The sequence below is a fragment of the Gavia stellata genome, chromosome 3 (assembly GCF_030936135.1).
Source record: "Gavia stellata isolate bGavSte3 chromosome 3, bGavSte3.hap2, whole genome shotgun sequence".
NCBI lineage: Eukaryota > Metazoa > Chordata > Aves > Gaviiformes > Gaviidae > Gavia > Gavia stellata.
In genome coordinates, this window is record NC_082596.1 from 35,979,146 (window position 1) to 35,994,068 (window position 14,923).

The 14,923-nt window shown below is 44.0% G+C and overlaps 1 protein-coding gene across 1 annotated transcript; it reads left to right on the forward strand.

Moving 5' to 3' along the window:
- The first annotated feature begins 2,350 nt into the window (after nt 1–2,350).
- SBSPON (somatomedin B and thrombospondin type 1 domain containing) lies at nt 2,351–13,726 on the forward strand. The gene is made up of 5 exons (XM_059836117.1): nt 2,351–2,567; nt 10,478–10,672; nt 11,256–11,343; nt 12,175–12,351; nt 13,038–13,726. The coding sequence occupies exons 1-5, from the start codon at nt 2,351–2,353 to the stop codon at nt 13,153–13,155; spliced, it is 795 nt and encodes a 264-aa protein (XP_059692100.1). The 3' UTR covers nt 13,156–13,726.
- The last annotated feature ends 1,197 nt before the right edge of the window (nt 13,727–14,923 follow it).

Here is a 14,923-nt window from a genome sequence, read left to right on the forward strand (position 1 = left end):
CTCCGCCCGCTCCCTAAGCTTACCAAAACACGCCTTTTATATCAGCCTTGCCCAAAACTGCTTTTCCTCGTAAAGTTAGCTGCATGACAAAAAGATAACCAATAGCAGGGCATGAGCAACACCTACTTTCTGTGGACCATCTCATGTCTAACTGGAAAGAAATCTATGCCTGTTTTGCTGGAATTGCCTGTAAGGGTTTCAGTGCTGCTTCATTGCCCAAGAACACATCGCTGTGTTTCTTCGTCCTTCTTACTCATAAGTTACCTAGTGCTACTCCTAATAGCAAGGAACTAAACTAAAGGGGAAAAAACCCAAGGTATTTGCTGGAACAAACTGGGTGAGCTTGTTCTCTCCTTTAATTAAGATTCTTTTTTCTGGTTGCTCTGAAGAATCTGCTTTACTGCATCTAGTAGAAATTTTAACATTTTTCATTTGTATTCTGTTTTCTTTTACTAGACCATTGCAGACATAGTTTCTTGTTTTTCTGTAAACATATCCACTAAGAGAAAGCCACTCTTTAATCCGTTCCAAACTCGTCCAAGTTTTACTGAGTTATGCCTTTAGCATAAGTCATCCACACACGACTTATCTACATATAAAGGTAGTTTCTACATTGATTTGCTAGTATTTTGCCTTTCAGGTGAACCACAGGAATCCAACAAAGGAAAGGAAAACATAAAGAGGCATTCCTTCTCTCACACTGCCTTTTACCACTGCAGGCTGGAAGTCATGCTCTCCTTTCACCCACCACAGGAACTCCCCCGACGTTCGCTATTCACAGGTTCAAGTTTTAGGCTGGCAGCATGCCAGCGACTTCATTAGTGGCATGCTGGATAGCAGCGCAGACCCAATCCTCTGGGATTTAAACAACATTTTAACAGCAACGTTGTGATGCCTAGAAGAAATTAAACTCTGGCTGGCCCGAGCTGTCTCAGGGGGTCCAAGTACCCACATGTAGCAGATAATATAATGGACTGTTACCTCCCATCTGTAGGCAGCTTTGGGAGACCAGATGTCTCTTGCCTTAGTAGCTAAGTAGCTGCAAATTGAAGCGTGCAAAGATAGCATATTTTTGTAGTCACCTCACTACTTACTTTTGGGATTTGATTTTTGGCTAAAATGATCAGGTCCCATTAATCCTGAAAACCTCTTAGGGCTGGAGATAACTGAAAACCAGAATCCAAATCTTTGTGTTTTAGGAAGTTACGTGGGGATCCATCGCACTTTCCTCGTGCACCTGCAAGTACAGCTTCTTTTGTTTGTTCTGGAAACAGAGCTTTTAAAAAAAAAAAAAGAAAGAAAGAAAATGAAAAACATAACACAAACAAATGCTTCTGGCTGTGTGGGATGTGCCCTGAAATGAGAACGCGCCTGTACCAATAAACCATGTCCGGTGGCCCCAGGCCATCCCCACCTGCTGGGCCGTGTGGAGGTGGATGGGGACGCTCTGGGACAGCTGTGTGGGTCACTGCTGTGTGGGTCACTGCTATGTGAGTCACTGCTGTGCAGGGCACAGCTGTGCAGTTCACAGCTGTGTGGGTCACTGTTGTGCAGGGCATCACTGGGTGGGACATTGCCGTGCAGATCAGTCCTGTGAGGGCCATCACTGTGCAGGACATGGCTGTGTGACGCTGCTGTGCAGGACGCTATTCTGTGGCTCACCACTGTGGGGGACACTGCTGTGCAGGAGATCGTTGTGTGGGAGGGACATCACTGTGTGGGACATTGCTGTGGGGGTCACTGGAGTACGGGACACTACTGTGTGGGACATTGCTGTGAGGGTCATCACCATGTGGGACGTTGCTGTGACGGACATCACTGTGGGAGACACTGCTGTGGGGGACATTGCGGGTCACCACTGTGTGGGTCCCTGCAGTGTGGGACACTACTGTGTGGGCTATGGCTGTGTGGGACATCGCTGTGCGGGACATCCCTGTACGGGACATCACTGCAAGGGTCACCAGTGTGTGGGACATCACGGTGTGGGACATCACTGTGTGGGACGTCACTGGGTGGGTCACTGCCGTGCGGATCCTGTGGGGAACATCCCCGTGCGGGACACCGCCTTGCAGGACACCCCCGGGACACGCACCCTCCCCACCTCCCGCTCCCCGAAGCTTTGCCGCTGCCCGGGGCCCCTCGGGGCAGGGAGCGGGGGCGGTCGGCGCGGTCCTGCCCGGCCCTCCCTGCCCAACCAGGCCGGGGAGGGCCCGGCGGCGCCGGGCAGGACCGCGCCGGCCGCCCCCCCGCCCCCGCTCCCTGCTCGCCGAGCCCGCCCCGCTCCGCCGGGTGCCGGTGGCGGCCGGAGCGCGGAGCGGTGGCAGGATCCTCACGTCGGGGCGGCACGGTGATGGGCGGCGCGGCGCTGTCGGGAGCGCTGTGGCTGGGGCTGCTGTGGGCCGGGAGCGGGGCCGGGGGGAGCTGCTCGGGAAGGTGTTGCGAGGGCCGGGACGCCGCCTGCGTCGGCGAGGGATGGAGGGAGGGAGGGGGCTACGGGACCTGCTACTGCGACGGAGGATGCCGGCGAGCCGGGGACTGCTGCCACGACCACGGCCAGGCGTGCCCGGGTAGGTGCGTCCGCCCCGCGCCCCGGCCCGTCCCCCCCGGCCCTGGGGGGTCGTGCTGGGCCGCAGCCGGGAGCGAGCCCTCCGAGAGGGGCGGTGGGTGGGGAGCGGGCTGAGCGGGGAGCCCCCGGGCACCCCGTCCCCTTTAGTTGGTTGCTTCTCGGTGCTTTGTGGGCTGGAAGTTTTCCTGGGGTTTGGAGGTGGGCTGTGCGGTAAGGGTCTCCGCTGTGAGGGGACTCCGCAAGGCCAAATTCCTCGCCGGTATCACCAGCCCCGGGGTGGGGGCATAGGCAGGGGCCAGGGCGGGGCCGTGTGAGGGCAGCAGCAGGCACAGGAACGGGAAGAGAGACTTTGCCCACACTAGAGATTTGCAAGGTTTCTGGGTCAGCTGTGGTACAGTGCCAGGGGTTTGCCAGTCTGAAGCTATTTTCCCTCTAAAATGTAACTTACTTTTCACTCACGCTCATCCCGAATACACATCGGTTACAGTGGGGATGTAGGATTACAGAGACAACAGGGAGATTCATTTAGCACCGTCTGTGTCTCTGAGCTGATTCCTCATGCCGTCCCAAACGTTCAATGAAATAATTGGGGAAATCCCCAGGGTGAGGTTTTGTCCTCATTTCTAGGGGCAGGAATCAGCAAGGATCCACCGTGAAGGCAAGGACTTCAACATGAGTGAGAGGGTCCTCAGCCAGGCTGCTGGGGAAGGCCTGGCTCCCAGGGGAGCAGTGGCAAGGAGGGGAAAGTGGCCCAGTTCTACCAAACTAGACCCAGCAGCCTTCTAGGTATTTACACCCCCTCTTTTTGTGGTATTTCTACACTTCACAGCCTTCACAATTTGTCTTCCCTCCCTCTGTCTGCGATGTGGGACACTGCCCTCGCTTTACAGGTGCAGCACTAGAACTCAGACAGCCTAACGTCTCTTCCCAGCTGGCTGGATGCACGCCAGCCTACAGCCAAAAAGTCATGAGCCTCCGCTGCACAGTTCTGCTAATTAGGGTGTATTTAGCAGGCTCAGCACCGTGCTGATGTAGCCACATAGCTTTGGGACACAAGTTGGCTTGCGTCTGCCTGGTTTGGGGAAGGGGAGTACGACTGTTTACGACTGTAGACCTGTCTAGGTGATGTAAAGCTGCACAGAAAGACTCAGCAGAGCAGAACTCTGACCCTGGGTCTCCAGAGGAAACACAGTCAGTTCTCTGACTGCTAAATAATCTCTCCAGAATAGCAGAAGGGAAAAAAAACCATGCACCACGAGGTCTGACAGAAGGTAGCATCTGTAAAATTAGCATTTTTTTAATATCTTGAGCTTTCATTCAGGAAAGTCAGTAGGGGGAGAACTGACAAGATGCTTGCTTGTCACAGTCACAGCATATTGCGTCTTTTCAGTAAATCAAATTATTTTTAATATTCAACAGGAGCGAGCTAATCAAGGTACGTAGTGTTAGCATTAAATGGAGCTGTAATCCAATAAAAATTTCTATGCTCTTCAAAAAGAAGCTCAAACTTGTGCTTGAAAAGTTCTAGTTCTGACACTTTTTTACGATGACTTCTAGCATGGCTTCTGGCACCTGATGATGCCTTACTGTTGTCGACATGGTATTTTTTGTCTCAAGCTCAGTGGTGGTTGCCTCAAAAGGCATGATGAGCTTGTGCTGCCTCTCTCTTGTACCCTGCGTGGACAGTGGGTGCCCTGGACCCTGGCAGGAAGATGGAATCTCAATGAAGTCTCTCTCTCTCTCTCCCCTCCTGCCCCACCCTGCCCGAGCTGGAATTTGACAGTCTGGTGGCCCAGTTCAGGGAGCTAAACCTATAGGAAACTATTTCTGTTTTCTCTATTGCCCATTTCTGGCTGGTTTGACATCCTGCACTGCCTCGTCTGCCCAGTTGTGTGAGCACAAATGCTAGCACAAGCAAAGGGACAAGGACGTTTTGCATGTGTGTAGCATTGGAGGACAGGACTTTGGCAGCCTGGTGAGGTGGTCCTAGAACTCATAGATCCAAAAACTACAAAGCTGATCACAAGAAGTCATTCTTTTGAAGGCAAATGATCATACATACTTTCTATTGCAAGCAGCCAGTAAGTTACGTTTTGTATAAACAGAAATTCCACATAGTTCCAGTGGGAGTTTGTATCAACTTAGACAAGTATGGCCAGAAATTTTAAAGTTGTTTTTGTTCCTGTTGGATGTTGAGGTCTCACCACTGAGTGTTTCTAAATTCTGCCCACGTGTTTAATGACACCAGGGGTCTTTATTGGCATAGTTAACTCCAAAATACAGTTTTGAATGTAGAGATCAAAAATTTAAAACAGAAATGTGAAGAAAGGTAGCCAATGGTTCTTGTGCTAGAGCTTGTTTGTCAGCCTGTTCGCCACTCACGATTTCAGCACCTGCTGAAATGACATTTCATCCTTTCGCAAATATTTAACAGGACAGAGTATTTGGGGAAAGTGTAAAGTGCCTCAAGTATATGTAATCAAGAAATGTGTTAGGAATAATACAAAAAACATGCTCCAAAATAATAGAAACCACTGAAAGGAGGGGCGTCCTAAAACTGCCAATGCCACGGTTAAATTCTGTCATGCCTAAAATTCATAGTAGGTCTGGTACTTTATAAATAGATGGCTCAGCAGAAGTCTATGGGCTGCTGAAGCTAGGCCTAAGGTTTTTTAAATAAATTTCCTTGTAGGTCTTTTAAAATTAACTTCCTTATAGTTCTAACAATGAAGAAAGAGTATTTTTGTACATAGAGAGCATTTTGAAGAGAAACTGTTGTGCAATGAGAAAGCCTGAAAAAGGAACAACCTCATCATTTGAATGGAAGTGGTTACTCTGAGAAAATCCGCAGATCCTTATACATTACAACATATGTTGTGCAGTGATTCAGTGAAGATACTGTAATCCTCTTTTTTCCAGAGATGGGAAAAAATTAAATAGAGTGTGACTCAGAAAAAATCTATGAATCACGGTGCTGTAAATATAAAAAAAAAGAAGTCCTGACCACTCAAGCTGTGTTTCATAGCATAGCAATGTAATTTTTCTGTGTATTTTTGAACTTCCAAGTGTCTCATTAGCTTCCACATTTTGGTAGGTACCTGAGCACAAATCCTGTCCTTCAGGTTCCTTTGACTTGCATGCCTCTCATTGTTTGAATGAATCGTCATCTACCATCATTGTGTTAAGTAAACTGGAACCATCATTGTGTTAAGTAAACTGGACCAATAGTAACATGGACAGAGACCGTAAAGATGTAGCTGTGGGTCCCTGATACTTCTTTCTGTATTTCAAGACATGGCACCACTCCTTTTATGTCAGCTCTGGGACCCACTCTCTGTCATGCTGGGGAATTTGACATCTTTCCAATGAGACACAAAACTGTTGTACTGTCCCTTAATAGTTGCCGGGTACTGACTGCTAGAGTGATGTTATTGTCCCACTGGCTAAATTCCATTCTAGCAACCCAATATTCTTATTATTCCACATGACTAAGGCAATTCATACTTCTTGTTCTAAATCTTGATGACCATAAAATTGCCATGTATTGCTGCAGACGACCAATATTTAACTGTCAGCTTGGTTTAATTCCAGTGAGATGTGAAGTCATCGCTTTATTTGTTATGCAGCTACTCAGTCCCTTTGGGAGTTTTCTGCGTGGAAAATGTGATGTTAGACCTGATGTTATCTGCATATCAAGGTGCTAATATGGGATTAAAATTATGTGGAAATTCTTACTTCTGCAGGTCATTCATACAGCCAACTTGGAAGAGGGTCAACAGATAAGGAAACCAGGCTAGGTGACACTTACTGTCCTTTGGGTACCCTAGGTAGAACTAAGATGTGTGATCAGGCATTGAAGTCTATGCTTGTACTATTAAATAAAGTGAGGCCAAGGACTGTTTTCTGGCCCTGCAGCCACGTGGAAAAGACTGCCATGTCTATACTACATTTAGCACTTGTCCTGGCTATCCCATGTCAGGGTCTAAGACATTTTTACTATCACTAGTTTGCTTCTTTTCTAGTTCAAAATGCTTGAAACAAATGTCTGAGGGTTGTGCTGCAACATGTCAGAGGGGTGCCTTCACAGCGGCAGCAACTGTGTCCTGTGCCTTGGGGTACCTAGATGTGTCTGAGGGCATGGCTGGTGGTGCAGTGTCAGGTATCTGCATGTGGCAAAGGGAGCCATATGCTTTTTCCATGTTATTTTCCAGTGCTGTTCTACAAATCGTACCCAGGAGCTGTCTAGGAAGGTGTTTATCAGGAAGTAGAAGAAAATGCCAGAGAATGCTAATGGTTAAGCAGGATGGGCAGCTGGTGGCCCAATGCCCACCGCTGCTCTGTGGTTCTGTTTCGGTGGAGTTCCTTAGGGCGTGGGATGCAGCATCCTTGGCCACTCGTGCGCCTGGCGCTGTTGGGCCACTCAAAAGCGGGCAAGTTTGGTCAGAACAGGTGCAGAGTGAGAGGAAAGGAGGGGAACTGTAATAGTGCGGTAAGGACATTTGCCGGGTAGCCTCTGTCAGGGTTTTATCTGCTTTATGATGTCTGCAGTGCTCCAAGAAATTAGCTATGTAATGACAGAGTAAACCCAGCAATTTCTGTATCTTATGAAAAGAGTTACAAACACCAAAGAGGTTGTCACATTTTACTCTTTCTTCCCAATGTCTTGTACTGGCAGAATCCCAGAGGGCATGAAATCTTTTCCTGAAAGACTAGTTTAGTCCCATCACTTTCCTGCAACACTGATACAAGTACGTAACTAGCAGTTAAGCTGTAAAGCTTCTTGGGAATTTAAATTGTAATCAGAAAGTATAGAAAAGAAAAAGATCAAAAACATGTGATATGTTCCATTACAGGGTAATTGGAAACAGCATATATGGGAAAGGAGACAGCTTCATTTAACTAGATACTGAGAGGCATGACCCAAAACAATTCAGAACCAATTTAAGACAGCCCAAACATTGATTATAACATGTATTTTGTACCATTCTCTAAGTATCATGTTGAAGACCTGCCTTTATAAAGGTATGGAAAAGCAAAGTAAAATGTGATTCACACTGCATGGAAAATAATTTTAAGCCTATTTGCAATGTGCAATGAAAACAAGTCTTTGAAGAATTGGGGATTTTCCTCAATAAGAAACTCTAATATTAACACAGGCACCTTCAGGTTTTTATAAGACACTAATATTTCAATTACATGACATTAATTATAACTTTATTGAAAAAGCAAGACCATCAGAGGACAAAAAGCAGCTAATGATATTAGGGAAAGCAGCATGGACTAGTACACACCGCTGCAGTGTTTTGACTGCTTGTCTCATTTCACGGTTAAGGAAAGCTGCAGACCCGACTGTTCCCTGCTCGCCCAGCAGCATACCGTGCACGCGTGGGGAAGCTGGTACAGCTACTGGTGTCCAGGCAGAGGACATGCCCTCTGGACACACACACTGATGAGATGGGAAGCAGCCCAGAGAAATGCAGGTGCCCAACCTGAAGCACCTACCAGCTGGCCTCCAGGAAAAGAGGCTACTGGGAATGGACCATGGGTGAGATTAAATGTCCTCGTAGGCCACAGGTTGAGGACTACTCGCATAGGGAGATGACTGCTTATCCTCAGAGGATTCTTCCTCTTGATGGATGCCCATGTGCAAGACATTTTTCTTACCTGTTTTTCACTGCTCTGCCTGCCGAGGCTGTGTAGACTTGAAGTTCCACATTGGAGGGGTTGTGTTTGTTCCATCAGTAAGCACCCAGAGATCATCCTCATCCAGTCCCTCAGGGGTCAGCGCTCAGTACAGTTTTGAAGAGGCTTGATGTTCCTGGAGATGAGGCTAAGGAAACTTCAGTTTCATGGAAACATGTGAAATGGCTGTGTGTTTTTTACTGTTGTGTAATGTGTTAATGTACAAATAAAGTGAAGACTTGTGTGTTATGTAGCTTCTTACTCAGGAATAATGTGACCATCACCTGTTTCTGTATTCTGGCTGAAAATTAGGCTGCAAAGCCTTTTCTTCCAGAGTAGATTATTTCTATCCACCTGGAAGATATCTGGCATATTGTCCATGCTTACATTAGCAAGGTTGACACAGAGCTACTGTTTTGCCAAAATATAAATGAGAAATGCATGAGAAGGGATAATTATAGATGGGAAAAATGCGTATCGTGTTTAATATAAATGAGAACTACAAGGAGCATGCCATCACTATTAGATGCACTGCAGAGAATAAAATAAGGAAGGAAATGGCTAGTGGGTAACAGATCTGACAGATGTGAGCATTTCTGAGTTTCAAGACAATACCGAAACTAAGATATGCTTAGTCTATCGTTTACATCTCTCCTGGAAAGGTTGCATGAAGTGACAAACATAAAATAAGGGCTCGTTCTCTACATAATACGATGATTTAGTTTTTTTTCTAAAGATCCTGTGTGTTATTAATCAAAAAGGTGTCAAAAGCCATAAACTGGGCTGAAGGTTTCAATATTTGCCAGAAAAATACCACAGAATACAAACCAAAGCATTTTTCTTTCTTTCTTCAGCTGGGATCTTCAGTGAGCTCACCTAATATATGTGGATTTAACAGATGAAGAAAGAAATTCTTTGTACCTCTATTAGGCTGGGTTAGGAGAGACCAAAGGTAGAAGTGTATGGTACCTGTGCTATTGATGCTCTACCGGAGGGAAATGCAGTTTCACAGAATCACAGAATGATAGGGGTTGGAAGGGGCCTCTGGAGATCATCTAGTCCAACCCCCCCGCCAGAGCAGGTTCACCTAGAGCAGATTGCACAGGAATGCCTCCAGGCGAGTTTTGAATATCTCCAGAGAAGGAGAGTCCACAGCCTCTCTGGGCATCTTGTTCCAGTGCTCTGCCACCCTCAAAGGAAAGAAGTTCCTCCTCATGTTTAGATGGAACTTCCTATGACCAAGTTTGTGCCTGTTACCTCTTGTCCTGTCACTGGGCACCACTGAAAAAAGACTGGCCTCATCCTCCTGGCACCCACCCCTTAAGTATTTATGTTTCTTAACGATTCAAAGTTTACTTTCACTTCAAAGTTTCTTATAATTCAAAGTTTACCTTCAAAATAATGGCACTTGCCCCATAATGTTTTGGTCAAGTTCAGGAGAAGTTTGTGATCCATGAGAACTAAAATTCAAATATCCAGTGGACTACTCTATAGTTAGGAATGAGCAAAAGAGGGCCTTAAAATCACATTTTTACGCATTTTATTTAGTATGTTTAAATATCTGCATTGTTATAAAGCTTTATCTGTATCAGTAGCTATACAGACACAGAAACAAAACTCTACATACATCCCTGAATTGTTCTAAGACTAAACAAAACCAAAATTATCACCAAAAATTGTCTTTGCAGCAAGGACCAGGGAACAGGACACCCTGTGTTAAAACAGGGCAACAAAGCTGTGGCAGTGGAACTTATTTCAGCGTTGAGAAAAAGGGGTTAGAAATCAGTCTGAGGGGAATCAAGAGGGCTGAAAGGCTTCCTGAATTCTGCTACTTTATGTTCCAGCCTGTAAACAAAATCTGGTGGTATAGGAACTGCCAAGGTAGGTCAGACCATTCACTGGTCTAGGTAATCCATGAGCTGGTCTCTTTAGGGGCTAATGCCGTATGCTTCAGAAGAGGGTACAGAAGAACCCCACAGCTGTAGTGAAAGGTTTCCACGAGGAGCTGTTTCTTTCTGGACAAGGGATGGAATAGGGAGCCAAGCACTGCAGGCAGGTTTGAATGTTAAATTCGAAGATGCAAACTCCTAGAAGAGCATTTAAAACCCTATAAATAAAAGTATGTAAGAAAGAAAAAAACAGACACAGTCTTATTACTCAAGTTTTTGAGAGCAGTTAGGATGAAACAGAAGTCTTGACTGCTAGTAATGTTTTCATACTGCTTTGCAGCTCTTCCATGTGTTGTGGGGGAGTGGAGTCATTGGAGTGGCTGTGCAGAACAGTGTCAGCCCCATCTGCGGATACGTAGGCGCTATATACAACAGGAACCTAAAAATGGTGGGGAACCTTGTCCTGCTCTAGAGGAGAAGGCTGGCTGCTTGGAATACCTGACTTACCAGGGAGAGGACTGCGGCCATGAACATGGTATTCTCTCTTTGATTTATCTGTACATTGTGCCCATCAGGGCCTTCAGAAATTTTACTGATGTCAATGAACAGAAAAAAAAAAAAGGCATCTATCATCTGCAGCTAGCTGCTTAAAAATACAATTTAAAACCTTACTTTCTGCTGTCCTATTGCTCTTTATTCTTACGTTTTTTTCCTACTCAGGCTTGTCTTGATTTCTATTAAGTAAACAACTAAGCTGCATGCATTCCTTCAGTTTCTTGATTTAAGCCCCTCAGTAAGCATCAAATTATCTCTGTGCAAAGTTAGAACACAAATTCAGTACGAAACAGGAAACAGAGCTCCTTGTAGGATTCCAGCATATCCTATTTCCTCACAGACTAGATGGCATGCGTTTCTAGATATATTTCTTCTGAATAAGGAGAGAGCTTAGCTGTAGGCATGGGGTTGAGCTCTGACATTGCCAACATTTTATCCCTTTTTCAATAAAGCCAGTCAGCATCACCATCCATGAGCTCCTGATTCATTCACCCACTGTTACAGTAATTGAAATATGACTCAACTGTGTCTTGCTGCCTTACTGTAACTGTTTTCTTCCTCAGTCCCTGCTTTCATAACTACCTCTGAATATGGTAAAGAAAGAAAACGACGAGCAGCATCTTCTCTCTGGCCTTCAGACAGAGAAGCTGGGTAATCTATTTATCATACGCATGTGGGTCATCTTGTTCAATAGAAAATAGCTGGCTACAGAGAAAAACGGCATTAAATTTGCAATAATTAATCAATAAGCTATAGCTTGTACTGTTTTTCTCTCCTGCAGTTCACTTGCATGTTCTAGATGTTTTTTATTACTTGCTAATTGTCCTGAATCAGACATTGGGGTCATAGCAGACCTGAGGTTAGCTGCTTTTGAAAGCAAACAGTAAATAATGCTAAACCAAAGCTGAATGTATCCGTAAGTGAGAGTCTGAGAAATTAGACATAGGTCTCTGAACAAAAAAAATGGGCTGAATATGATCAGACTCAAGAGACCTTTTTTTTAAATTAATTGACACAAGCAGTAACAAAATCTTGTTTGGTTACCAGTAGAGATGGTTATGAAGTTTAAATTAGGCTATTACTGGGTCTGTAATGTTCATAATGCTATGCCCTGTGCTACTTTCACCGGAACAATAAAGCCCATCGGTATTCTTAAAGCCTCTTTTCCATTTTCTCTTTTAGCAGCATAGAAGAAAAAATATGAGTTACTGAGATCTGTTTTTCACCATAATTTAAGAATACAGACAACCAGAAAGTGAGTTTATACATAAAGCACTGGACTGGGGCATGTAATGAGAAATAGTTTGCGCAATGTTTTAAAGAATCTATTAATTAGGCTAGGGTCAGAAACAGACTTGTTAGCAATGACGATGTCCCGCTTGCACTTCACAAATACTACCCGTATAATATGTAAGTACATTTAAAGTATATACCCAGCTTGTGCTTTATCATAACTAATTCAGCACTTTTCCTTCTGACCAGATATTGTGTGGAATTCAAAACAGAATCACTTTCACATCACTGTGCTTTGGAGAATCGGCCGTATGCTCGATGGATGCAGTACCTACGAGAAGGACATACTGTGTGTGTAGCTTGCCAGCCTCCAGCTATGAATACTGACACGCATCGTTGTTCTGGAGATGGGCATAATGCAGATGGGTAAAGAAAGCCATTTTTCTACTATCTCTTCCATAACAAAACCCAGTACAGAAGCTGAGACTTCTCAAGGTCTCATTAAAAGCTGCTTTTATTATACCTAAAAAATGAAACAGCTCATATCACTTGTAGATGTCAGAAGATTTACCCTTTCAGTTCTCATAGAAATTGCTTTTAAAACCTAGATAAAATTGGGAAATAATTTCTATATAAGAATTCAGTGCTTTGAATGCTTTATTTACTATTGTGAAGGGATGATGCAACTCTAGTATTGCAAGAGCTACAGGCGCTTTTACTTAAAAATGGTATTTCCTGTCATAATCCAAATCTGACTTCAGGTTTAACAGTGGTGGATCAGTACTCCTCTCAAACCTATACACCTTGTTTCTAGAACAGTAATTTTGAAAGCAGACATTTACTATTCGGAACAGATTTTTATTTGATCTGTACATTTATTAATATGCATACTACTTAATACCTGTACAACCAGCTACTCAATCCACCATCCTGTATACTATACTTTGGAATATAGTGCCTGCTCCAGAAAGCATTTTAAGAGCTAGATGAGCTAATTAAAGTCTTACATTATTCAGCAAATCTAATCTTCTGACATGTTATACAACACAACCTAGTAACATGAAATATACAGTTTTCAGTGTTTTAATTCCTCATTTATTGTCACATTTCAGAGGTAAAATCTTACACTGGGAAGCAGTTGGCAACTCTCAGTGCCAAGGAACCTGGAAGAAGATTCGGCAACTGGAACACTGTTCATGTCCCCTTGTGCATAGCTTTATTTTTACATAAAAGTCTAAAAGACCTTTAAAACAGCAACAACAAAAAGTTTAAGAAAATTAAGACCAATGCCAAGAAACCTACACCTTTCTGCTGCGTTTTCTGGGGCCTAAACAAACTTTAAAGGAGTCAGAACTTTGGAAGAAGCATTTCGGGAAACTCTCTCTGCCTTAATACAAAACGCTAAGACTGATCTTTATTAGAACACTAGAAGCATGTTTCCATGTTTCTCTTTTGTTAAAGGGCTAATGTTTCTAATCATAGTAGCTGCTTTTCCTAAAGTTCTCATTCTAGTTCCAGCCACAGTCCTGTCTACAGGCACTGCTCCTACTCAGTAGTGAGCCAGCCCAACATTCTCGAGTCTGAGAATAGTTACTGTCATCATTAAATAGCAAGGGTGAATAAAAATGAAAGTTTGAGAGCTAAAACTGGATCTCAGTTTAGATCCTTTGTTTCTTCCCAATATCATCTAGACAGTTGTTTATACTACAAGTGGATAGGTATTCTTCCTCTACATTGCAGTTTTCACGTTCAGCCACCGTCATAAAGACATATGACTAATCAGCGTTGTGAAGGAAGTAGTGTTGCTCAGAACTTCATATCACTAATACACAGCGTGAACTTTATGGCAGATGAACCTAAACAAGACTTCTTGACTAAAGCCTTGGCTAACATTAAAAAAATTACTTATTACTAGTTAAAACTGCTCGTGTACAATGACTAACGTAGAAACCTGCAATATTAGAGCACTGGCAAGATTGCTATGCAGGTAGCTCAAATCCCTGTTTTGTTACCTATTACTTACCTTGAATTATTATTACAGCATTAAAGAGGCTGCATACTGCACTTTCTCACTTGTCAGATACCTGCTATGACTTTTTGAATTGTTGGCTTACAGCTGCTCTAGCATTCCTTGCTGAGGGACAAAGCCTGTATTTTATCAAGATCCTGAAATTCACAATGTTTGCTAAAAAGAAATTATGCCTTAAGTTTGAGAAAATTTACTGTTAAGACATGCAGCATCTCTGTGGAACCTAAAGACTACTGCTTGCTGCTCTTTCTAGCAGCTGCAAGAGGAAACCGTAGCGTCTGGTGGCAAGAATGAGGAAGGTGACCTGGCTGAGGTCCTGTCTGCAATAAGAGTGTGAAACAAACCTTTGTAACTGTACTTTACCATTTTATCTTAATGGAAGCAGACCTCCAAAACAGAAAGCAGACAGATTATCTTAATGCTTCCTGAACATTTCAGCCTTCAAGAATAGATCTCTTCCTTCATAGCCAGGAAAAGTATCTCAGAGAGGTTTATATATTATGACCAGTTTGGACAGATGCTTTTCCCTGTAAGGTTCTTGTAAAATAAAAACCTTATCCAAGGACAAAGGTACAGAAAACATTTGAATTGAAGAGATTTCATTTTTTAAAGAATGCTGTGATATGTTAGTTTAAGTCACTAGATTCATACCAGTATGCCAGTGAAAGTATGGGGCTTCTGAGGTTGTGGAACTTTTTTTTTCCACACAATCTGACTCAAGAGACAGCATAGTACTCTCATTCATCTGTTACAGTCTCTTATGAGCAGGACATTTACTGTGACCAGTTGACACCTTGATAGTTAGTTACCCCCATCAGAGCACATCTTTGCTTGCTATCACTGCAGGCAGAGACAGTGGAGAGCATAGATGAAACATGTCTCATGAGCTGTGCTATCAGTGTCAGTATCTACTTGTTACTGAGCCTCACTTTGGCCATTCGTTTTTGAGCTTTCCCTTTCCTGCTGGTG

Coding starts and splice junctions, on each gene's coding strand:
- SBSPON (XM_059836117.1), top strand. CDS start 2,351: ATGGGCGGCGCGGCGCTGTCGGGAGCGCTGTGGCTGGGGCTGCTGTGG. Junction 2,568..10,477: donor CCACGGCCAGGCGTGCCCGG/GTAGGTGCGTCC, acceptor ACTGCTTTGCAG/CTCTTCCATGTGTTGTGGGG. Junction 10,673..11,255: donor GGACTGCGGCCATGAACATG/GTATTCTCTCTT, acceptor TTTCTTCCTCAG/TCCCTGCTTTCATAACTACC.